Consider the following 17,406-nt stretch of genomic DNA (forward strand, 5'->3'; position numbering starts at 1 on the left):
TGGTGGCACCCTATGGGTGCTCCCCCAGACTGCCTGGAAGGCACAGCATAGGCGTCCCTACTTCATAACGCTCGCATCCCTCTTTGGATGGAGCAGCCCACACCTTCAGTGGGAAGACATTAAAGGACCTGTTTTGGGGTTCCCAGCCTGCTATCCAGCTGTACGCTGCAGTAACTGTCAGGGATCTGCTTTTCAGCACTGAGAGGTGCAGGTCCGGGGAGTTCTGGGGGCCACATATCCAGTCCTTTCTTACCAACCACGGAGGAGCGAGTCCCCGCCCCTTCTCCCAACACCCTGCCCCAGAAGCTGCTGCTCCCACTCGGCAGGCAGTGGAGCCCCGGAACCCTTGAGTCCTCACCTGAGGTCAAGGCTTCAGTCTTCTCCTCTTCCTGGGAATCCTTTCCAACCCACACAAAGACCTGGAACGTGATGGGAAAAGAATCAGACATGAGCTGCGCTGGACAGTCACTGCCTCGATCAGCACCGGCAGCAGGTGGCAGCCTAGACCAAGCCCTGGGCAAGGACTGGAAGGATGGGAGACCTCCAATGCTGTCTGCCCACCCACCAGCCTGGCCTGGGTGGCTGTCTTTCTCAGCAGCTGATAACATAAACCTCCAGTTACAATTTCTCTTGGAAACTTGGATCTGACAGGCCTGGGCTGCCATGGTCACGTGACTAAAGCTGAGTGACAACTGGCCCTACACAGAGGAGTTCCACTTTGCCTCAGGCCTCACCATGCCATCAGGCCTCCCCATCTCAGCCTGCTTCACCCATTGCTGCCTCCAGCCAGGTACCATCAAACACATTCTGTGAATTGACCCTTCCAAGACATTTTTGCTCAACAAATGAGCAGATAGTCTTGTGTATTCACTCAGACTCCACAGTGTCAGTTCCTGTGTGTCTTGGTCAACCTGGGTCTGACGCTTGGAATTTAAAATCAGCTCAGGCTCAAGCTCTGTGGTGTGCAAAGGAGCACCCGGCACAGACAGCATGACATCAGACGACAGAAGACCAGACTCAGCTGCTCTCGCTAGCTTGCAAACGAGCTCCCTCCTGGACCGGAAGCCCTTCTCTGGCAGGTGTGACGTCTACTTGGCCTATCACAGGACTGACTCCCAACACAAAGCATCTGCTGCAAGCCCTGATGCCTGATAAATACTGACTGAGTGAACGAATTAACACAGGAGCTGGCGGACTCAGGGACCCCCAGAACCACAGTGGGGCGGCTAGAGATGCAAAAGCCAGTTGGCTGATCCTGTGAAGAAGCACTGGTCCCGGCCTTCGTGGCCGGTCATCCGCTAGCCCTTAGAACTCAGCGAACAGTCAGCTTGGTCAGGAGGGTTGTTCATGTCCAGGCACGCCCACCGGGCCCCACAAGGGCAGGGCATCACTCTGGTTGGTTTCACTGCTCCTTTCCACAACAGGGAGCATGTGGCACAGAGCACGGACGCCATTAATACTGCCTGAATGGATGGATAGCACTTTCTCCACCAAGTCCTACACCCTAGCTTTCCCTAGGAAAATCAGAGGGCCCTCAGCCACTTCCAAACCTCCAGGTGACACCGGGCCTCCCATGCCTGCCAGGAGTGTTAGTGTAAGTCATATTTCCCATCAGCCTGGGAAAGAACCAGGAGGCCACCTGGTGGGTGCTTTCATGCTGCCCGGACTTTCAAGGTGGTGCCCCCTGCCAGGCTGGCATCATCACTGCCATCTGACAGGTGAAGAAATAGAGACTCCGAGAGGAGGAGCGGCTTGTAGCAGCAGTGCACCTACTGTGCCTCCTCAGGGCCTCAGGCAGTCATCCTAAGGCTACCCATCTAGCTTCTTTTCTCCCTCTTGCAGGGAAAGCCTCCCCCTGTCCTCCCTCACACACCTGGTCCCAGGTGTCCAGGAGCATGACGTCATCGGTTGCCAGGTCTTCCTGCATGAGCTCGCCAGGAACCTCCTCAATCTGGGAGGGAGCAGAGATGATGAGAGGGGTGTCAGCAGGACTCGCCTGCTCCCTTTCTGAGGTGGGCATCCTCTGGGCCGAGTGGAACGGGCCCATGTTGGGGGGTGGGGCACTGTTTCCTTCCTGCCAGCCACTTCCTGGCCCTGCCCCACCCTCTCCCAGTGCCTCCCAAGGTGTCTGCCAGGGTGCTCACCACAAAGCGGCCAATCTTGTTGGAGCAGGCAAAGAGACGAGGAGGGTGGGCGTCCATCTTCTTGTCCTTGAGCCGCGGGGACGTGCGGTAGGTGGCCTTCCCGCCCAGGGCCTCCCAAAAAGCATCTGTTGAGGGTGGGGGAGGCCACACCAGCTGCCTAGGGCTGCCCAGGGTCCTCTCGCAGACCGCATTGGTCCTGGGAGACCCTGCCAACCGCTCTAAAACCCCAGGGTGCAGAGTCAAGGGGTCTGGGGCAGCCGGAGGTGATGAAAGAGAGTCCCCGTGAGAACCAACTTGGCAGCAGACACACAGCCAACGCAAACTCTAGCGTGAGGCTGTTTACAGCATCATTGTGGGATGGGGACAGTTACTCCCTCTCAGCTCAGAGAGGCTAAGCAACTCCTCCAAGGCCACAGAACTGGTAAATGGTAAAATCAGGAAGCTCCTCTGGTTGGCCTCCAGTCCCCACATTCCCACTCTACCCACTCCTTTTCTGTGCTGTCCATGTGTGGCTACTGGAATTTAAATTCATTCTAATGAAACACAATTAAAAGTCTTGTTCTGGGACCAGCACTGTGGCACAGCAAGTTAAGCTGCTGCATGCAAAGCCAGCATTCCACATGGAGATCCCAGACATGGAGGCCACTGTCCCTCAGACGCTGTTAGTGCTGCCTCCTAGCAAACAACTGCCTCCTCCAGCAGCCCTCCCAGATTGCACCAGCCCACTCTGAGCTCTCTTGGGTGCACAGCCCGACCACAGCTCCTACCTGGCTCGCTGCCTTCGGCCACCTGCACTGGCTGGGCCCGCAGCACCTTGAGCAGCTCCTGGGCCCCTGTCTTCTCTGCCTCGCTTGCTCCTGCACCCACCCACAGGTAGGTGGCTGACGGGGTCTTCAGGACAAAGGCGTCATTGGAGTTGAGTGCACCGGCCTTGGGGAGGACCTGGGAGGGCAGTGTGCGTCAGTCAGGAAGCTGTCCATCAGGAGAGAGCTTGCTGCACAGCCAGCTCCTAGACAGGGTCCCACGGGAGTTCATCCCAGCAGAGCCTGGGTCATAGGCTCTGCACGCTGACAGATTTAACTGATTCCTTCGAATCATGAATACACTGGGGCCAGTCAAGGAGACCCTAAAATTTTGGGCTGTGTTATCAGAGGTTGAATGCCCAGAACAAAGGAGGCAATAGTCCCATTCTCCTCGTGGCTTCTCAGGCCATCCTGGGTCTTTACATCCAGGGCTGTACCTTCCACTACACAAGGGACCGTGGCCGTGCGGAATGCAACCAGGAACAGTGTCCAGAATGTTCCGCATTAAAGGTAGTGACCTGCCCATCGTGGAAGGCATGCAAGGGAAATTGGGGAGAAGTCTAAAACAGATAATCTTGCTGCCAGGGCACCTCAATCCTGCACCCCAGGACCTCATTTTGCCCGTGAAGCCAAGAGGCACAGGAGGGGCAAAGCCTCCTGTGGGTTGGGGATCTGTACCTTACCTCCACAGCTCGCGTGGCACCAGAGCTGCTGGCCCGGACCTGGAAGAGGCGTGTGCTGGCAGGAGCTGTCTGGCCACCCTCGCGGGAGGTGCCACCCTTATAGATAATCATGGGCTTCCCGCCGAACAGGCTCATGAGGTGGGCAGGCTCCTTGCCTTGAACCACACGGCTCTGGGAAAGACACAGAAGGGGAGATGGGTAAGCTGGGGTGGGCATCTGGCCTCCTGCGTGAGGTGACCCTGTCACCCACCAGGGCCTCATGTGACAGCGAGGCAGACCTCTCAATCAGGAATCCTTCCATTTCAACTTTACCATCCAGCAACTTCCTCTCCTTGTCAGGATCAAGATCAAGTGTGGCCTCTGGCTGCTGTGGCCCCTCCAAGTACCCCTCCAGCCTCCTGTCAAGGTGCCTTCCCCTCACGTCAACGCCCAGCACTCTCTCCTGCCTAAGGGCCTTTGTACACACAGTCTACCCACGACCTGCAAGGTACCAACTCCTATGCACCTGTGAGGCCTCAGCTGCGGCATCCGCTCCTCTGAAGGAGCCTCATCAAAGAGATGATGGGACTGCCATGCCAAGCATGGCTCTAGATACTTCCCAAATGTCACCTCTTGGTCCGCACAGCAGTCCTGGGAGATGGGGTATCGCTGGGATTCCCATTTTGAGAATGTAGGTGCACAAAGGTCCTAAGCAACTGCCCAAGTTACCCGGAGGGAGTCAGGATTCAACTCCAGTGGGCTGGCTCACAGCCATGCTCTGAACTGCTCTGCCACGTGGCCTGTGCCATAGGTCTGAGTGTCTTCACTCTGCATGCATCAGTGTGTGACTACATGTCCTTGGGTGTGTGTCTCTGCTGAGTGTCTATCTCTCCTGGTATGTAAAGCTCTTCAGTGCAACTGGTAGTGTCTGTGTGTCCCATGGTCGCTGATGCAGTGCCAGGCACGATGGATGGATAAGTGAGTAAATGGGTGAGGATTTGGGGGTGGTTAATGGATGGAACGGATGGATGGGTAGTCAGGGATGAGTTACCAGAGGGACAAGCTGTAGGCCAGAGAGGCAGTGGGCTGGCTCACCTGGACAGGGGTCCCTCCCAGCTCCTCATCCAGTTGGGCAGTCAAGATGGCAGACGCAGCAACCTCATCCTGGGTAGACTGGGCCCCCTGCCTGCAAGAGGAAGCAAGACTAAATCCTGGGCCTGCGACACCCACTCACCCCTACATTTACAGACAACAAAACTGAGACCCCGAAGGAAAGAGAGCACGGCCAGACCAAACCAACACCCTCTGTCAGCTGCGCTTCACCCACATAGGCTGGACTCCAACCTCAGTGTGGTGCTCAGGGGACTGGCTGGTCATCCACGCTGGACAGCCACGGCCTGGGATCTGACAAGTGGAAAATGGCCAGGATGCTTTGCAGGTCACAAGGTGACACTTTGCAGGTGACCAAGGTGTCAGCTGATTCAGCCCCAGCGGGTTACACTGATCGCAGAGTCCCTGGGGACTTCCCTGAGAGGGAAGCGGGGCTTTCTGCCCCACCCCTTGCTGCTCCGCTGATTTCCCATAATCAGCACACGTTACTTGAGTGAACAAGCAGAATCTGACACATCTACATGCCAATACAGCTAGTTTTTTTGTTTGTTTTAAAGCCTTATGCACATTGTCTAGACACACACACATGCCCAATACACAAACACAGTACTTTTGAAAGTTTGAGGCTGTCAGGTTTTGACAGCCTATCTCCAGGCCAACTGATCAGAACCCTTGCAAAGCGGCAAGGTTGTGAAACAAAAGGGAAGGCGAGGCATTCTGTCATTGACACGAGGAAGAACAAAACAACTTGAGTGCCAGTGCTGTGAGGGCCCCCAGGGTGGTCCCAAGACCAGGAAGGGGCATCTGTGGGGATGGTCAGGTCAAGTGCAGGGGTCAGTGCACAATGTTACAGAACAGAACAGAGTCAAACCCGGGATCCATGAGAACTATTTGAACAATTCCTGTACCTTTCCAGCAAGCCTGAAACTATCTCAAAACCAAAGGTTAAACACACACACACACACACACACACACACACATACGAAACCTGGTTGCCAAATCCATTTTTAAAAAAAGTTTGAGATAGTATAGTAAGAGAAATACAAACTGCAACACCTGGAGACAGCAATTTTTTAACCTGTCAGCTGGAGCCCTGAGCTGTGGGTGGGGGAGGCGGCCTTCTCACTGACTACTGATGGGAATGAAGACTGCTATAAATATAGCCAGCAAGGGAAATTGCAGGTTATCTATCCAAGCAACAAGTGACAAGTGCTTTGACTCTTTGGCGCAGAAAATCCCCCTCTGGGCACTTCCTCCACAGGTCTCCTCTACATGCTCAAAATGATGATTGCCTAAGGATGCTAACCACGGCGAGCCCCCTCCCCACCAGGGCTGGACTCTGGATCCACCCACACCTGCCTCCCCAGCCCCATGTGTTTGTTAAATAACCCACTCAGGGAAATGCTGCAGACACAGGTCTCCAGGAAGTGCTCTGAGCACAGGATGAGGCCCACGCCCCCAGCTGCGGCATGCTGCCTGCTGGGTGAGGAAGGGCAAGGACTAGGCATAGGGTCACAGTTACGGATATTTGCATAAAGCTTTACTGGAAAGACATACCGGAAAATATAAGAGCAGTTACCTACAAATGGGTGGGGTTTGGTGAATGTGGAAAACAGAAACGGGGAAGGGGGGAGGATTTCTCAACCTTTCTATTCTGTTATGATGTTTGAACCATACCAAGGCATTCTGTGTTGTTTCAAAGGATTTTAACACGGAAGACCTCTGTGGGAGGGGAGACCCTGGTGTGAACAACACTTGGCATGACCTTGTAGAAAGTCTGTCCTTCCAACGAACATGTACTGTTTGGATAAGAATCATTGCAAAGTAATTTGGAGGAATGAGACAGTGGTGTCACTCCATGGATGAGATCCTTCCCAAGAGAGTATGGCTGACCATATCCTACACTCATCCCTTGTAGCCATGCTCAGGGCCCAGCCAGTGTACCCCTCACCACCCCCAGGGCCCCTCACCAGTTGTAGATGATCTGGCCCTGGCGGCCACCGTGGCGGTAGTTGTACAGGATGATGTAGCTGTCTCCGCCGTAGAACTGCCCGTATGTTGCAGGGTCCACAGGAACTTTGTTGGAGCCCTCAATCCTCCAGATCTGCCAGGGCAAAGCCAAGGTCAGTCCCCGTCCCCCACTCCCATCCCACCCCCAGTTCAAACCGCCTGGGAACCACAGAATGGCAGATCAGGAGCAGACAATGGTTGTCTGTTTCCCAAGCTTGTCATTGGTCATTGGGCCCACATGGAACTTAAAAAATCTACCCAACTCACACAGCTCCCAGCAGGCCGCGCTGGGGCAGAATCCCAGGCTTCCTGCTGTGGTGCCATCAGCACACAGGGAACATTCCAGCAACTCCTCGTGAATGCAGCATGAGGAGGGCTCACAGCCAGACCCAGACCAAAAGAAGGTTCCACCCCCTTACGGGGAATGATCTTAGCAAGTTGTGGGACCTCTCTGAGCCTCACCTTCCTCACGCGGTAACAGGGCCTACAGGGCAGGTATTTAGCCTGGCAGCTACAATGCCCTCAGCCTGTGTCAGAGTCTCCGGGTCTAAGCCAGTTCCATCTCTTGACCCCAGCTTCCTACTAAGGCAGATATGAGCGGCAGGCTGCAGGGACAGCTCAAGTGGCTAGGCTCCTGCACCTGTGTAGGAGCCCTGGGTTGGCTCCATCCTAGCCTTAGTTCTTGCATCCAGGGGATGGGAGCTCACTGTCTTCTCAGTTTCTCTGTTTCTCTCTGTGCCTCTCAACTACAATGTAAAAACTAGCAGTACCTTCCTTAGAGCATCGTTGTGAAGCTCAGAGTTTATTCATGAAAACCCAGCACTATCCAGCCCAAGACTACGGGCTGTTCTCACTAATGTCTCTTCCACTACTGAACAGCCTGGATGCCACCCCTAGCGACAGGTGCCCGCTGCTCTGGTGACGCCACTATTTTCCTAGCTGCCCCAAGGCCTGTAGCGCCACCTGGTGGACATTCCAAGGCCATCATGACCCAGGAAACAAGCCCACCAGATTTGGAAAACACTTAAAGGTGATGGACTGAGATTAGCCCCATTTCACAGGTGAGGAAGTGAAGATCAGAGAGGTTAAGGAACTTGGTCCAGACCACACAGCTGTCCTGCCAGAGCTCAGTCTTGACCACCATGGAAATAATGGGTGAATAAGAAAAATATCAAAGACACCAACAAGTTAAAATGAACAACACTTGTGCTACCTTGATCATTGGGAATATAATCAGTGTTCTCCTGCAGTGGATCTGACCTGACAAGCACCTCTGAATGCCACCCCACCTCTCCAGACCGTGACTTCAGCCCCCCTTCTGGCAGTCTCCTGCAGCCAGCCCATTTTCCTTTTTGGAAGAATGTTTACTTGTGCTTGTTACTCGAGAGGCAGACAGAGTGATTCCCCACCATCCAGTACTTCACTCCAGAAGGGCCCAGGAGCCAGGAACTCAATCCAGTCTCCCAAGAGCAGCAGGGACCCAGCTACTCAACCATCACTGACAAACGTTCTCACTGCACACCAGCAGGAAGCAGGAATTGGGAGCCGAACTTGGATTGAATCCGGGAGCTCTGACGCGGGATGTGCGGATCCCAAGCGGTGTCTTGGCCACTGTGCCAAACACCCACCCCTTCTCCAAACCCAAGTTCACGGTGACTTTCTAAGGGATAGAACTGAGGCTGTCCTGTGAAACCCCTTTAAGTCACTGGTTACAGGAGCAAGTCAACACCCTAGGAATTGGCATTCAAGGTCCTTATCAAAGGAAACCATCAGCACCAACCTCTGGGGACAGTTCCTTCCTCCCTACACCCAGTGGCCTTGTCTTACCCGCACGCTAACACCCCATCCAAGAATCCCTGTGAAGGCTGCCCCGGGCCCCACCTTCCCCTGCCCTTCCTGTGTCCTCCCCTGGGCTTCCTCCCATGACCAGGTTCACTAGTCTGAACACTATGCAATGGCTGGGTCAGCTCCCCTCCCAGACCAGGGGCTTGATCCAGGGGCTGCAACGCAACAAGAACCCCGGCCACACCTGTCACAAAAACTGAGTGCCGTAAAGGGATTTCACCCTAACTGCTGCAAAGCATGATGGGCAACAGCTTCAGGGTCCCTGGGTGCCGGACAGGGAGCACACTCAGCCCAGTGCCCCCACGGCTGCAGTACCTGTTTCTGGCCAGTACCGTCGTCATCCATGCCGTGCTGGGCAGCCATGGCGGTGGATGTGTGCAGAGTGGCCGCGTCGAAGGGCACCCGCTCCACGTGGGCAATGTGGCTGGAGAGGTACCCCAGGCCGGGGCCATCTGTTTGGTCTGGGTCTCGCCAGTTCTTGAAGAACTGCTTGAACAGTGGGGTCTCACCACCCTCAGGCAGAACAGAGACCTGGCAACGGCAGGTGGAAGAGCATGGTAAGGTGCAGCCTCAGATACCCCAGCCACCAGGAGAGGGACACGGTATCCCGGGGCGCCTCCTCCCCCACACCCACACCCCACCTGCGTCTGCTTGGCGTAGTTCATCTTAGAGATGAAGTCGGAGGCCGTCTTGAGGGCTGCCTTCCTCTCCTCCATGTTGGCCTGCTTGCCTGTCGGTAGCCAGAGAAGGCAACAGGTTAGGGGCCTGGCATCCTGCTGAGCCCGGCAAGGGAGTGCCACATCTCCCTTCCTGCCTGTGTGCAAACTATGGACATCCAAGGCCAGGGTCAGAGCTGACCAGCCACGGAGCTCTGGGTCCATGCTGATGTGCTCTGTTCTGGGGCCTGGATTTGAATTCATAACCATCTCATCTGGCTTGGGGATCTATAGGTTCCACAGCTGTGGATGCGTGAGAAAAAAAAAATTCCAGAAAGTTTCAAAAAGCAAAACTGTCATTTGCCACAGTGACAGTTGCCTACACTGAATACTTATGGATGAAATGGTGTACAATCAACGTATGAGGTATTACAGGTAATCCAGAGGTGTTTTCAAGCACACTGGAGGGTATGCACAGGTCACACGTGTATGTGTCATTTTAGATAACGGATTTGAACATCTGTAGAGTTTGGTGTCTGTCAGGGTTCCTGACAACCATACAGAGATTGTTTCATTATTATCTCATGTCCATGGACACACAAGGAAGCCACGGTCCTGGAGAGGTGGCAAGACGTGATGGAGGCCCCCAGCAAGCAAGAAAAGCTGCGGTTCCACCTCTGTCCCAGCAAACACCCAGCTCTCTGACCCCCTACCCTGGGCACATGTCCATGTCAGCCAAGCCCCTGGCCAGCTAGGCCAGGCCTAATTCTCCCAGCCTCCCAGTGCCAGGTCAGCATGGGTGGGCAGGAGGGCGAAGAGTGGCCAGGTCTCTTCCCCAGAACTGGCCTGACAGTGTCAGAACATCCCACAGCCCTCGCAGAAACAGCAGGGCCAACACCTCCATGGGCCTGAGACCTCCCTCAAAGGGTTCCAGGGCCTGTAGCATGATGTTGCCCAAACGGAAACCAGAGGCCCTTTCAGACCAAGTGGCCTGAAGCCATCCCACAATCAGCAAGCCTGTCCCCCATGACTTACTCCACGGTGAACCAAAGAATGCACCTGTCCACACACAGCCAGATGACTTTCCCAGAGTTTTACACGACAGCAAACAACCTCTCTGAGAACTGATATACACTCAGGCAACATAAATGTCAGCCCAGATAGGGACTCTGCAGCCCGGAGAGGGTAAGTAAAGCACCCAGCATCACAAAGCAAGATGATGGCAAGGCCAGGGCATGAGCCCAAGGCACCCAATGCTAACAGCGCCAGGGTCCTCCCATGCAGCACCCTCGCTGCCCTCCCAGGGCCACTTCCTGGAAGCTGCCTGGGGCCCTGCCCTGGTCCCTGTACCTTTCCAGACATAGATTTTCCCATCAGTGCCATGGTCCAGGATGAAGCAGTCCTCCGACTTGAGGGCCTCCTGCGCGAAGGGATTCTCATCCGCCACCAGGGAGACGGACATGGTACCTGCGCCATTGGAGACCTACGGGGAGAGGGAGGGGGGCCAGGCAGTGAATATCTGCAGCTGCCCACCAGGCCACCCCATCACGTGGGCTCTTCAGGCCTCATTCTTCCCTGTTTAGTCAGAGAGCACCTGCCAGCCCACATTCAGGTAAAGCATGCAGGCTGCACAGGGGAGGGGAGGGGTGAGGGGAGGAGAAGGCAGGAAGGTGGGTGGCCAAGGAGGAGGAGTTTGCTGGAAAGATAGTCAGCCTCGCTGGTAAAAGACAGAATGGAAGTAAAAATAAACAGAACTAGAGCACATGAAGACTCCACCTGCTGTGCCAATATCCCACATGCACACACCAGTTCGAGTCCCGGCTGCCCAACTTCCAATCTCACAGTGGACGCAGCTGGGAAAGCAGTGGAGGATGGCCCAAGTGCTTGGGCCTCTGCACTCACAGGGGACCTCTGGATAAAGCTGCTGGCTCCCGCCGGAGCCTGCCCTTGGACCGCCATTGCGGCCATCAGGGGAGTGAACCAATGGATAGAAGATCAATCTCCTCTCTCCCCCCTCTCTCTTCTATTTGTTGCTCTGCCTTTCAAATAAATAATTTTTTTAAACAAGAAAAAGTTAACTGTGATGTGGTATCCCAGACTAGAACTTGATATGGAATCCTGTGGAAGCTGGAATGGAGTCCGTAGTTTAGTTACCAGTGTGGAACCCACATGTCTTTTCTTATTTTGTACCTGGTTAAGATGCTAAGGAAAGGCTAGGTAAAAGATGCATGGGAACTCTGTACCATCTTTGCAATTTTTCTAGAAGCCTAAAAAGCATTGCAAAATAAAAAGTTCACCAAACTTTAAGAAAACAAAATGTACCACAGTGATTCCAATGCAGAAGCCTGACCCAACACCGGCAAGGCCCTGGGCCAACAGATACCTGCTGAGGGCAATCGTGGGAGCCCTTCAAGTACAGCTCGGCCGCATGCATCAGCCTCAATCCAGTTTCAAAAGTCACACGGAAGAAATGAAAAGCACCGTTGCTAAGCATAACCGTCGGTGGGCCTTCTTGCCCACTTGCCCTCCCTGCTCTCATCTGTCCCCAAGCATCTTCCCAACTTGCTTTATTCTCTATCTTCCCTAAGGACTTTGGCTCGCTCCTCACAGAGCAGGGAGTCCCGCACGAGTCTGGACTTCACTGTGTTCTCTTGTTCTCCCTCCAGGGTGTGAATGGGCCCCCTCTAGCCCCGTGAGAAGGCAGAGCCCACCCACTCAGAGGGTGCCAAGGCCATGGGGCTGGAAAGGCCAGGTCTCTCGGCCTCCCCCAACCCCAGTGCTGACCCTGTGTCCAGGGCCCAATGCACCTGCAGCTCACCTTGTACAGTTTGGCCAGCTTGCGGTTGGCCGCATCCTCCTTGGTCGTGTCTTCAGCACCTTCGGGCAGAGCTGGCCTGGGGCCCAGATACTGCAGGACGCAGGAAGAGGGAAAGAAAGGATGGCCATGGGTAGCACTGGGGTGTAGGGAACAGGGCACTGCCAACAGGCTCCTCCTCCTCCTGGTAATCCCCCTTGGCTTCTTCTAAAACCTGGAGGACCCGGATGCGCCCAGGAGAACAGCTGCCAAGGGCAAGGAGCAGGGCTCCTGGGCTCCCAGGTTCCTCCTTTGTCTGATGAACCTGTGTCTATGGACAGGTCCTTGGGGCGTGAAGGCTCGCCAGCCCATCAGGCGGTGGACTACACAGGCCAGGAACTACCAGGAGGAGCCAGAAGAGAGGTGAGCACTCTGAGTTTAACTGTCTCCTCTGACCTCGCGCCAGCATCACGCTGACCCCCAGGGCATCCTGCGAGAGATCCTGGCCAGCTCATTCAGGGGACAAGATCCTCCCTGCTGAGGGATGTAACTCAGCCTCATCCCCATGGGCACCCCGTCTGGGAGCTAGCTGCCAGGTAAGCTTATCTGAAGTCCTGAGACTTGGAGGAAAGCACCAGGATCTGGAGAGCAAGCAGGACTTAGGGCTTCCTCCAAACACTATGTTACAGGGCGGAGGGCAGTCATGAGCCCACATGGGCCCCTGCCCTGCATCCCCAGGTACCTGAAGCATGCCCTCGGGCTCAGAGCCCTCCTCAGACACGTGCACTCGGGCCCGGCCACTGCGCTCATTGTCCCGGATGCCCTTGGACACCTGCGTGGCCTTCAGTCGTTCGAATTTGTTGCTTCTGGAACCGCACCACTGGTAGATGTCCTGTAAGACAGAGTCCCCCGGAAGTCAGTCCCCCGGGCTCAACACAAGCCCTGCCCAGTGACACAGCACCAGGTCGAGTGGCCACAAGTTCACCGTGTGCTGGGCTTGCCCAGCTGAGGGCTGCAAGGGGTCACGCACATGCAGCATCCAAGCACACTGCACTCCTGCAGACGAATGTGAGTGCATGTCTAGGCACCTGCCTTTCCACAGCTCCAGCTACACCTAGACAGGGCAGAGAAATCTTCACCTGCTGATGGTAGGGTAAATGGGGCTACTTGTTTGGCAAGCTATGTGGGCACAGTGACTGACCCTCGGCAAACAAGCGATCCTCTTCCACCAAAATCCCTATGTGAGACTGTTCAGAACAGCGCAGCTCGTGACAGCCCCCAAGCCAGAAACCGCCCCCTTTGCCTCTTATTGAAACAGAGGGAAAGTAGACCACGACCTCCCCACATGACCGAGCTGTATGAGAGAATGAGCAACTACATCCAGTCCAGCAACGTGCATGAGCCTCACGGAACCTTGGGGACCACGAGGAGTCAGCCCAAGATGCTGGTTACCCAGGGAGCATGGGGCACCAGAGGCAGGGCAACGGAGGCCTTCCGAGTAACTGGGCTGCGGTTTCTCAAGCCAGGGCCTCCTGGGGGTGCTCACTTTGTGAGCTCCACAGAGCTGTATGGTCAGGATCCACGCACTTATAAAAAGCATCCACTAAGTCAGTGCACAGCTAGGTGTGCACGGTGCTACGTGTACACAAGGTGTGGGACAGGATGTCCAGCTGTGTCCATCTGCGGGTGTACACTCACATGGATTTATGGGCAAGAGTATGCAAAGCAGCACACACGTCTACAAGGTGGAAACAGACAGTGTACATGTGTGACATACATCCAGGAGTCTGCACATGTGTGCATTCAATATAATGCCCATGTGCAGGCTTGGTGGTGGGCAAGAGTGGGCATTTCAACTCGCCTCTGCCATGTGCTTACAGATGTGCAGCTATGTGGACAACAGCACCTAAGGCATGCACATGAACAGAGGACGCGCGTGAGCTTGTGTGACACTCAAGGTCTACCCATGTGCATGAGGCTCTGAGACGCCACGTATGGGAGCCACTGCACGCGAGACACGTACGTGCCTGGACCTCTGGGCGGCTCACAACAAAGCTCAGGGGTGTGCCCTCCTTGTGTCCACTCCCGGATCCACCTCCCCAGAGTCAGGCCTGGCCAGCACTCACATTGCCCAGGTCCAGGATGAAGCAGTCGCCGTTGTTGAAGCTGTCCCAGGTCACAGGCACCTCGGTGGCCCGGACCACACGCCGCCCTTTGACCTGTAGGAGCCTCTGCACCACCACCTCGTTGGGGACCACGTGCTTGAATCCCGATGCCACGCCTCCTTTCTGGGGGACCAAGAGACAGCATTAGTCCAGGAGAGAGGGACCAGAGGGGCGGACGGGACTGAGGCGGCCTGTGGATCAGTGGCCTGCCGACAACACGGAGGTCAACCCACACAGCCCTTGCCTGGGTCATTCTTAGAACCACTACAGGAAAAAAGACCCAGGTTCAGAAAGGGCAAGGGTTTGGCCCAGCACACAGCTGACAGCTGCCTGACCCCAAATGACTGTTCCATCTTTGACTCTCACGCTCTTTGGACAAAGACCCCCTTGCGTCCAAGAATCGTGAACATTCCTTTCTCAAACCCAGCATTTCACAACAGGATATTCTGCGGCACCCTAGCCCTCCCCACCCCGAAACACGAGATTCCTTGCAACGAAGGTTCATGATCAAGTGTAGAGAGAGCTCCTTACTGCCTCCCTACCCACAGTGCACACACACACCTGAAATGATGGACATGGATGTGATGGAGATGCTGGGACACCCTATGTCAGTGCACCTGCCTCCTTTGGCTTCACAAGCAGCGTACCATCTTACGGAATAAGATAACATTTCTGAAACAATAACCCCCACAGTGCTGGGTCCTTGCTCACACAGGCTATGCTCTCATCACTATATCCATCGCACCGATGAGAAACGCAGGGTCCACACAAGAAGCCACAGCCCAGGCATGTCTGAATCTGTAAAACTCACGTCCTTTGCCCAACACCAGGCTTCCTGAGAGCCACTGTCATTAAGGTCACCCAGCATGGGAGGCAGCCTTTGGAGTAGACAGGTGTTTCTGGGATGCGGGTGGCTGCAGCGCCCCCTGGTATCCTTTCTTGGAATTACCACAAGGTCCTTCCAATGCTCCCTTGGGTTCAACAGGGCCATCCTCTTCACAGGCTGACTCCTTGTCTTCCTGTCCTGTCCCAGGCTCCTTTCAAGAAGACAGAGGGATGGCTACTCTGTAGGCAGGACCTCGGAGGGGAGCAGGGATGGGGTTGCGCACAACACAGCAACCATCCCACCACCAGGGAGGTGTTGAGGTTCTAGAGTGGGGGTGAGTGGGGAGAGGCCTGGAGGCACAGGGATGTAAGTGGAGCAGAGGCAGAGAGAGAGGGAGGGGAGAGGCTCTGAGAGCCACTGGCTGGCGAGAGGGGAGGAAGAGCTTGAGGAATGCTGGAGGCGGGCCTGAAGACGGAGCTCCTCCAGCAAGCAGTGCCCTAGCTCCTCACCTTACAGGAGCCCCGCAGGGAGGGATCTGCGCTTCCTCTGCCACCGGGACTGAGATTCAGAGATCCAGCACCATAATGCCAGGGTGCCCAGCTAGCAGGCAGTGGAGTTGAGTCTTACCACTCCTGCCCCCAAGTCCTCCCTTCCAGGGAGGGGCCGTGTCCACCTGTCAGCCCTGGCCTGAGCATCCAGAGAGGCAGGTGTGAGCAGCTTTTCCAAAGGACTCTAATGGACCCACAGCCATGTCCACCGATACCTCAGACACAAGGAAATAGGGAGACGCACACCTTTGCCTTGTCTATATCCTTCCATGTTATTTGATCAAGCATGCCTTTGAGGTTTGTCATCTCAAAAACAGAAAATACTTTTTAAAGGGAAAGCTTTGCTCTGCATCATAAACCTTGGCTCTTGGAAGTCCTCCATAAATTAATTTAGAAAATAAAAACAATATTTGATTTCTAATGATTGTGGCCAGGGGGATCCTAATGAACCCTTTTTAATTCAGGAAATTCGACCTGGAAAGATTAGTAACAAAAGAAAAAGGCAAGAGCAAGTTCTTTAAACATGTTTGTGGAAATCCAAAAGCCGGGGGCAGGAACTTTTTCAGGCTTTTCCTAATTTTTTCGCTATAAACTTTAGGATAGGCTGTTGCTTTCTGTAGTGTAAATCTTTAGGTGAGAAAAACGGGCATCAAATAATATTTGGACAAAATGCAATAGGGTAAATTTATTAAAAAGCCACTTTCCATACTAAAGTGAAGATATGTTACAGGCAGAAAAAGAGGAAAATATTAATCACCATTGGGTATTAAGGGTACTTGTAAAGTTATGAAAAGAATAGGTAAGAGATGGATTTATTTTGTTGCAAAAAAATTGTAAATTCATGCTGCAATAAAAAGTTCATGCAGAATATACATTAGGAAGATGCTAAGAATGTTCTTCTTGTGCCAAAATGAACTTAGGATGTCTTAAACTAGTTAAACTATTTTTTTGTAAACTATTCTGGTCCATCTCCATGGGTAAAATAATGAGGGGCGTTTACTTTCTAAAGCCTGGACTTACGCAATGTTTACATTCTACCACAAGCTGGTCCTGCTCTCCCAGGCCAATATTTACAACAGAATAATGTTTCCCTTACCCCCATGCTGATAAGTCAAAAAAACAAAACCAAAAAAAACCCAAAAACTGCGTTGACGGGCCAGTCCCCTCCACCCTCAAGGCTGAGGAAGGTTTTGTGGGTCTCCCATTGTGTTTCCAGGGTCTCGGGCCAAGATCCAACCCAGATTGCCTCTGCACAAAGGGTTTCAAATAACCCGGCCCCAGGGGGTCTGGAGGATTTGGGCTGGAAAACAGGGGAGGGTTGGAGGAGGAAGGGAAGGAGGAGCTAGAGCGAGGGATGGGGAATGGGCTTGCAGAGTGGTGACCTTTGAGGACGCGGGGGTCAGGAAGCCAGAAGGGCAGGCCCCTCCAGACAGCCTTTGGGTGCCCCACCGCTCCCTGCCCCTCTTACTCCCAGGGCCTGATTGGCTCTAGGAAGAGGCTTTCAGGGGAACAAGTCTTGCATAACAAGCCCAGCTCCTCTGCCTGTATAATTGATGAGCGTGCCAGGCCAAGAACCTCAGGCCCGGCCAAGTGCGGGGGCGGCCTGAGGACGTGGGGTCGGCAAGAAACAGGACCAGCCTGGGACCTCGCAGGTCCACCTGGGATGCCTGCCTTTCAGCCCTGGGCTGGACCCTACCCTCTGGAGTATTCCCCTGGGCATGGTCAAGAATGTCCCCAGTCAGCCCAAGGACAAGGTAGGGAGGTTGGGGGAGAGGAGGTTGGCTAATAAAGGTGGGCATCCTGAGCCCCATCCCAGCTGAAGACGTCGGAGCCTGGCCATGTC

At 54.5% G+C, this 17,406-nt stretch overlaps 1 protein-coding gene across 2 annotated transcripts in view; it reads right to left on the reverse strand.

Moving 5' to 3' along the window:
• Positions 1-17,406, reverse strand: part of GSN (gelsolin) — a 52,833-nt gene that overhangs the window by 539 nt on the left and 34,888 nt on the right. For both annotated transcript variants that reach the window (XM_058672109.1, XM_058672108.1), the window contains exons 4-16: positions 14,151-14,312; positions 12,767-12,916; positions 12,049-12,138; positions 10,581-10,713; positions 9,216-9,304; positions 8,890-9,105; positions 6,690-6,823; positions 4,705-4,795; positions 3,631-3,801; positions 2,912-3,086; positions 2,145-2,269; positions 1,874-1,951; positions 359-419 (exon numbers count right to left, since the gene is read on the reverse strand). In XM_058672109.1, the coding sequence (XP_058528092.1) occupies positions 359-419; positions 1,874-1,951; positions 2,145-2,269; positions 2,912-3,086; positions 3,631-3,801; positions 4,705-4,795; positions 6,690-6,823; positions 8,890-9,105; positions 9,216-9,304; positions 10,581-10,713; positions 12,049-12,138; positions 12,767-12,916; positions 14,151-14,312 (1,675 nt within the window). The remainder of the gene's footprint in view (positions 1-358; positions 420-1,873; positions 1,952-2,144; positions 2,270-2,911; positions 3,087-3,630; positions 3,802-4,704; positions 4,796-6,689; positions 6,824-8,889; positions 9,106-9,215; positions 9,305-10,580; positions 10,714-12,048; positions 12,139-12,766; positions 12,917-14,150; positions 14,313-17,406) is intronic.

This window comes from Ochotona princeps, chromosome 14, assembly GCF_030435755.1.
Source record: "Ochotona princeps isolate mOchPri1 chromosome 14, mOchPri1.hap1, whole genome shotgun sequence".
Lineage (NCBI taxonomy): Eukaryota > Metazoa > Chordata > Mammalia > Lagomorpha > Ochotonidae > Ochotona > Ochotona princeps.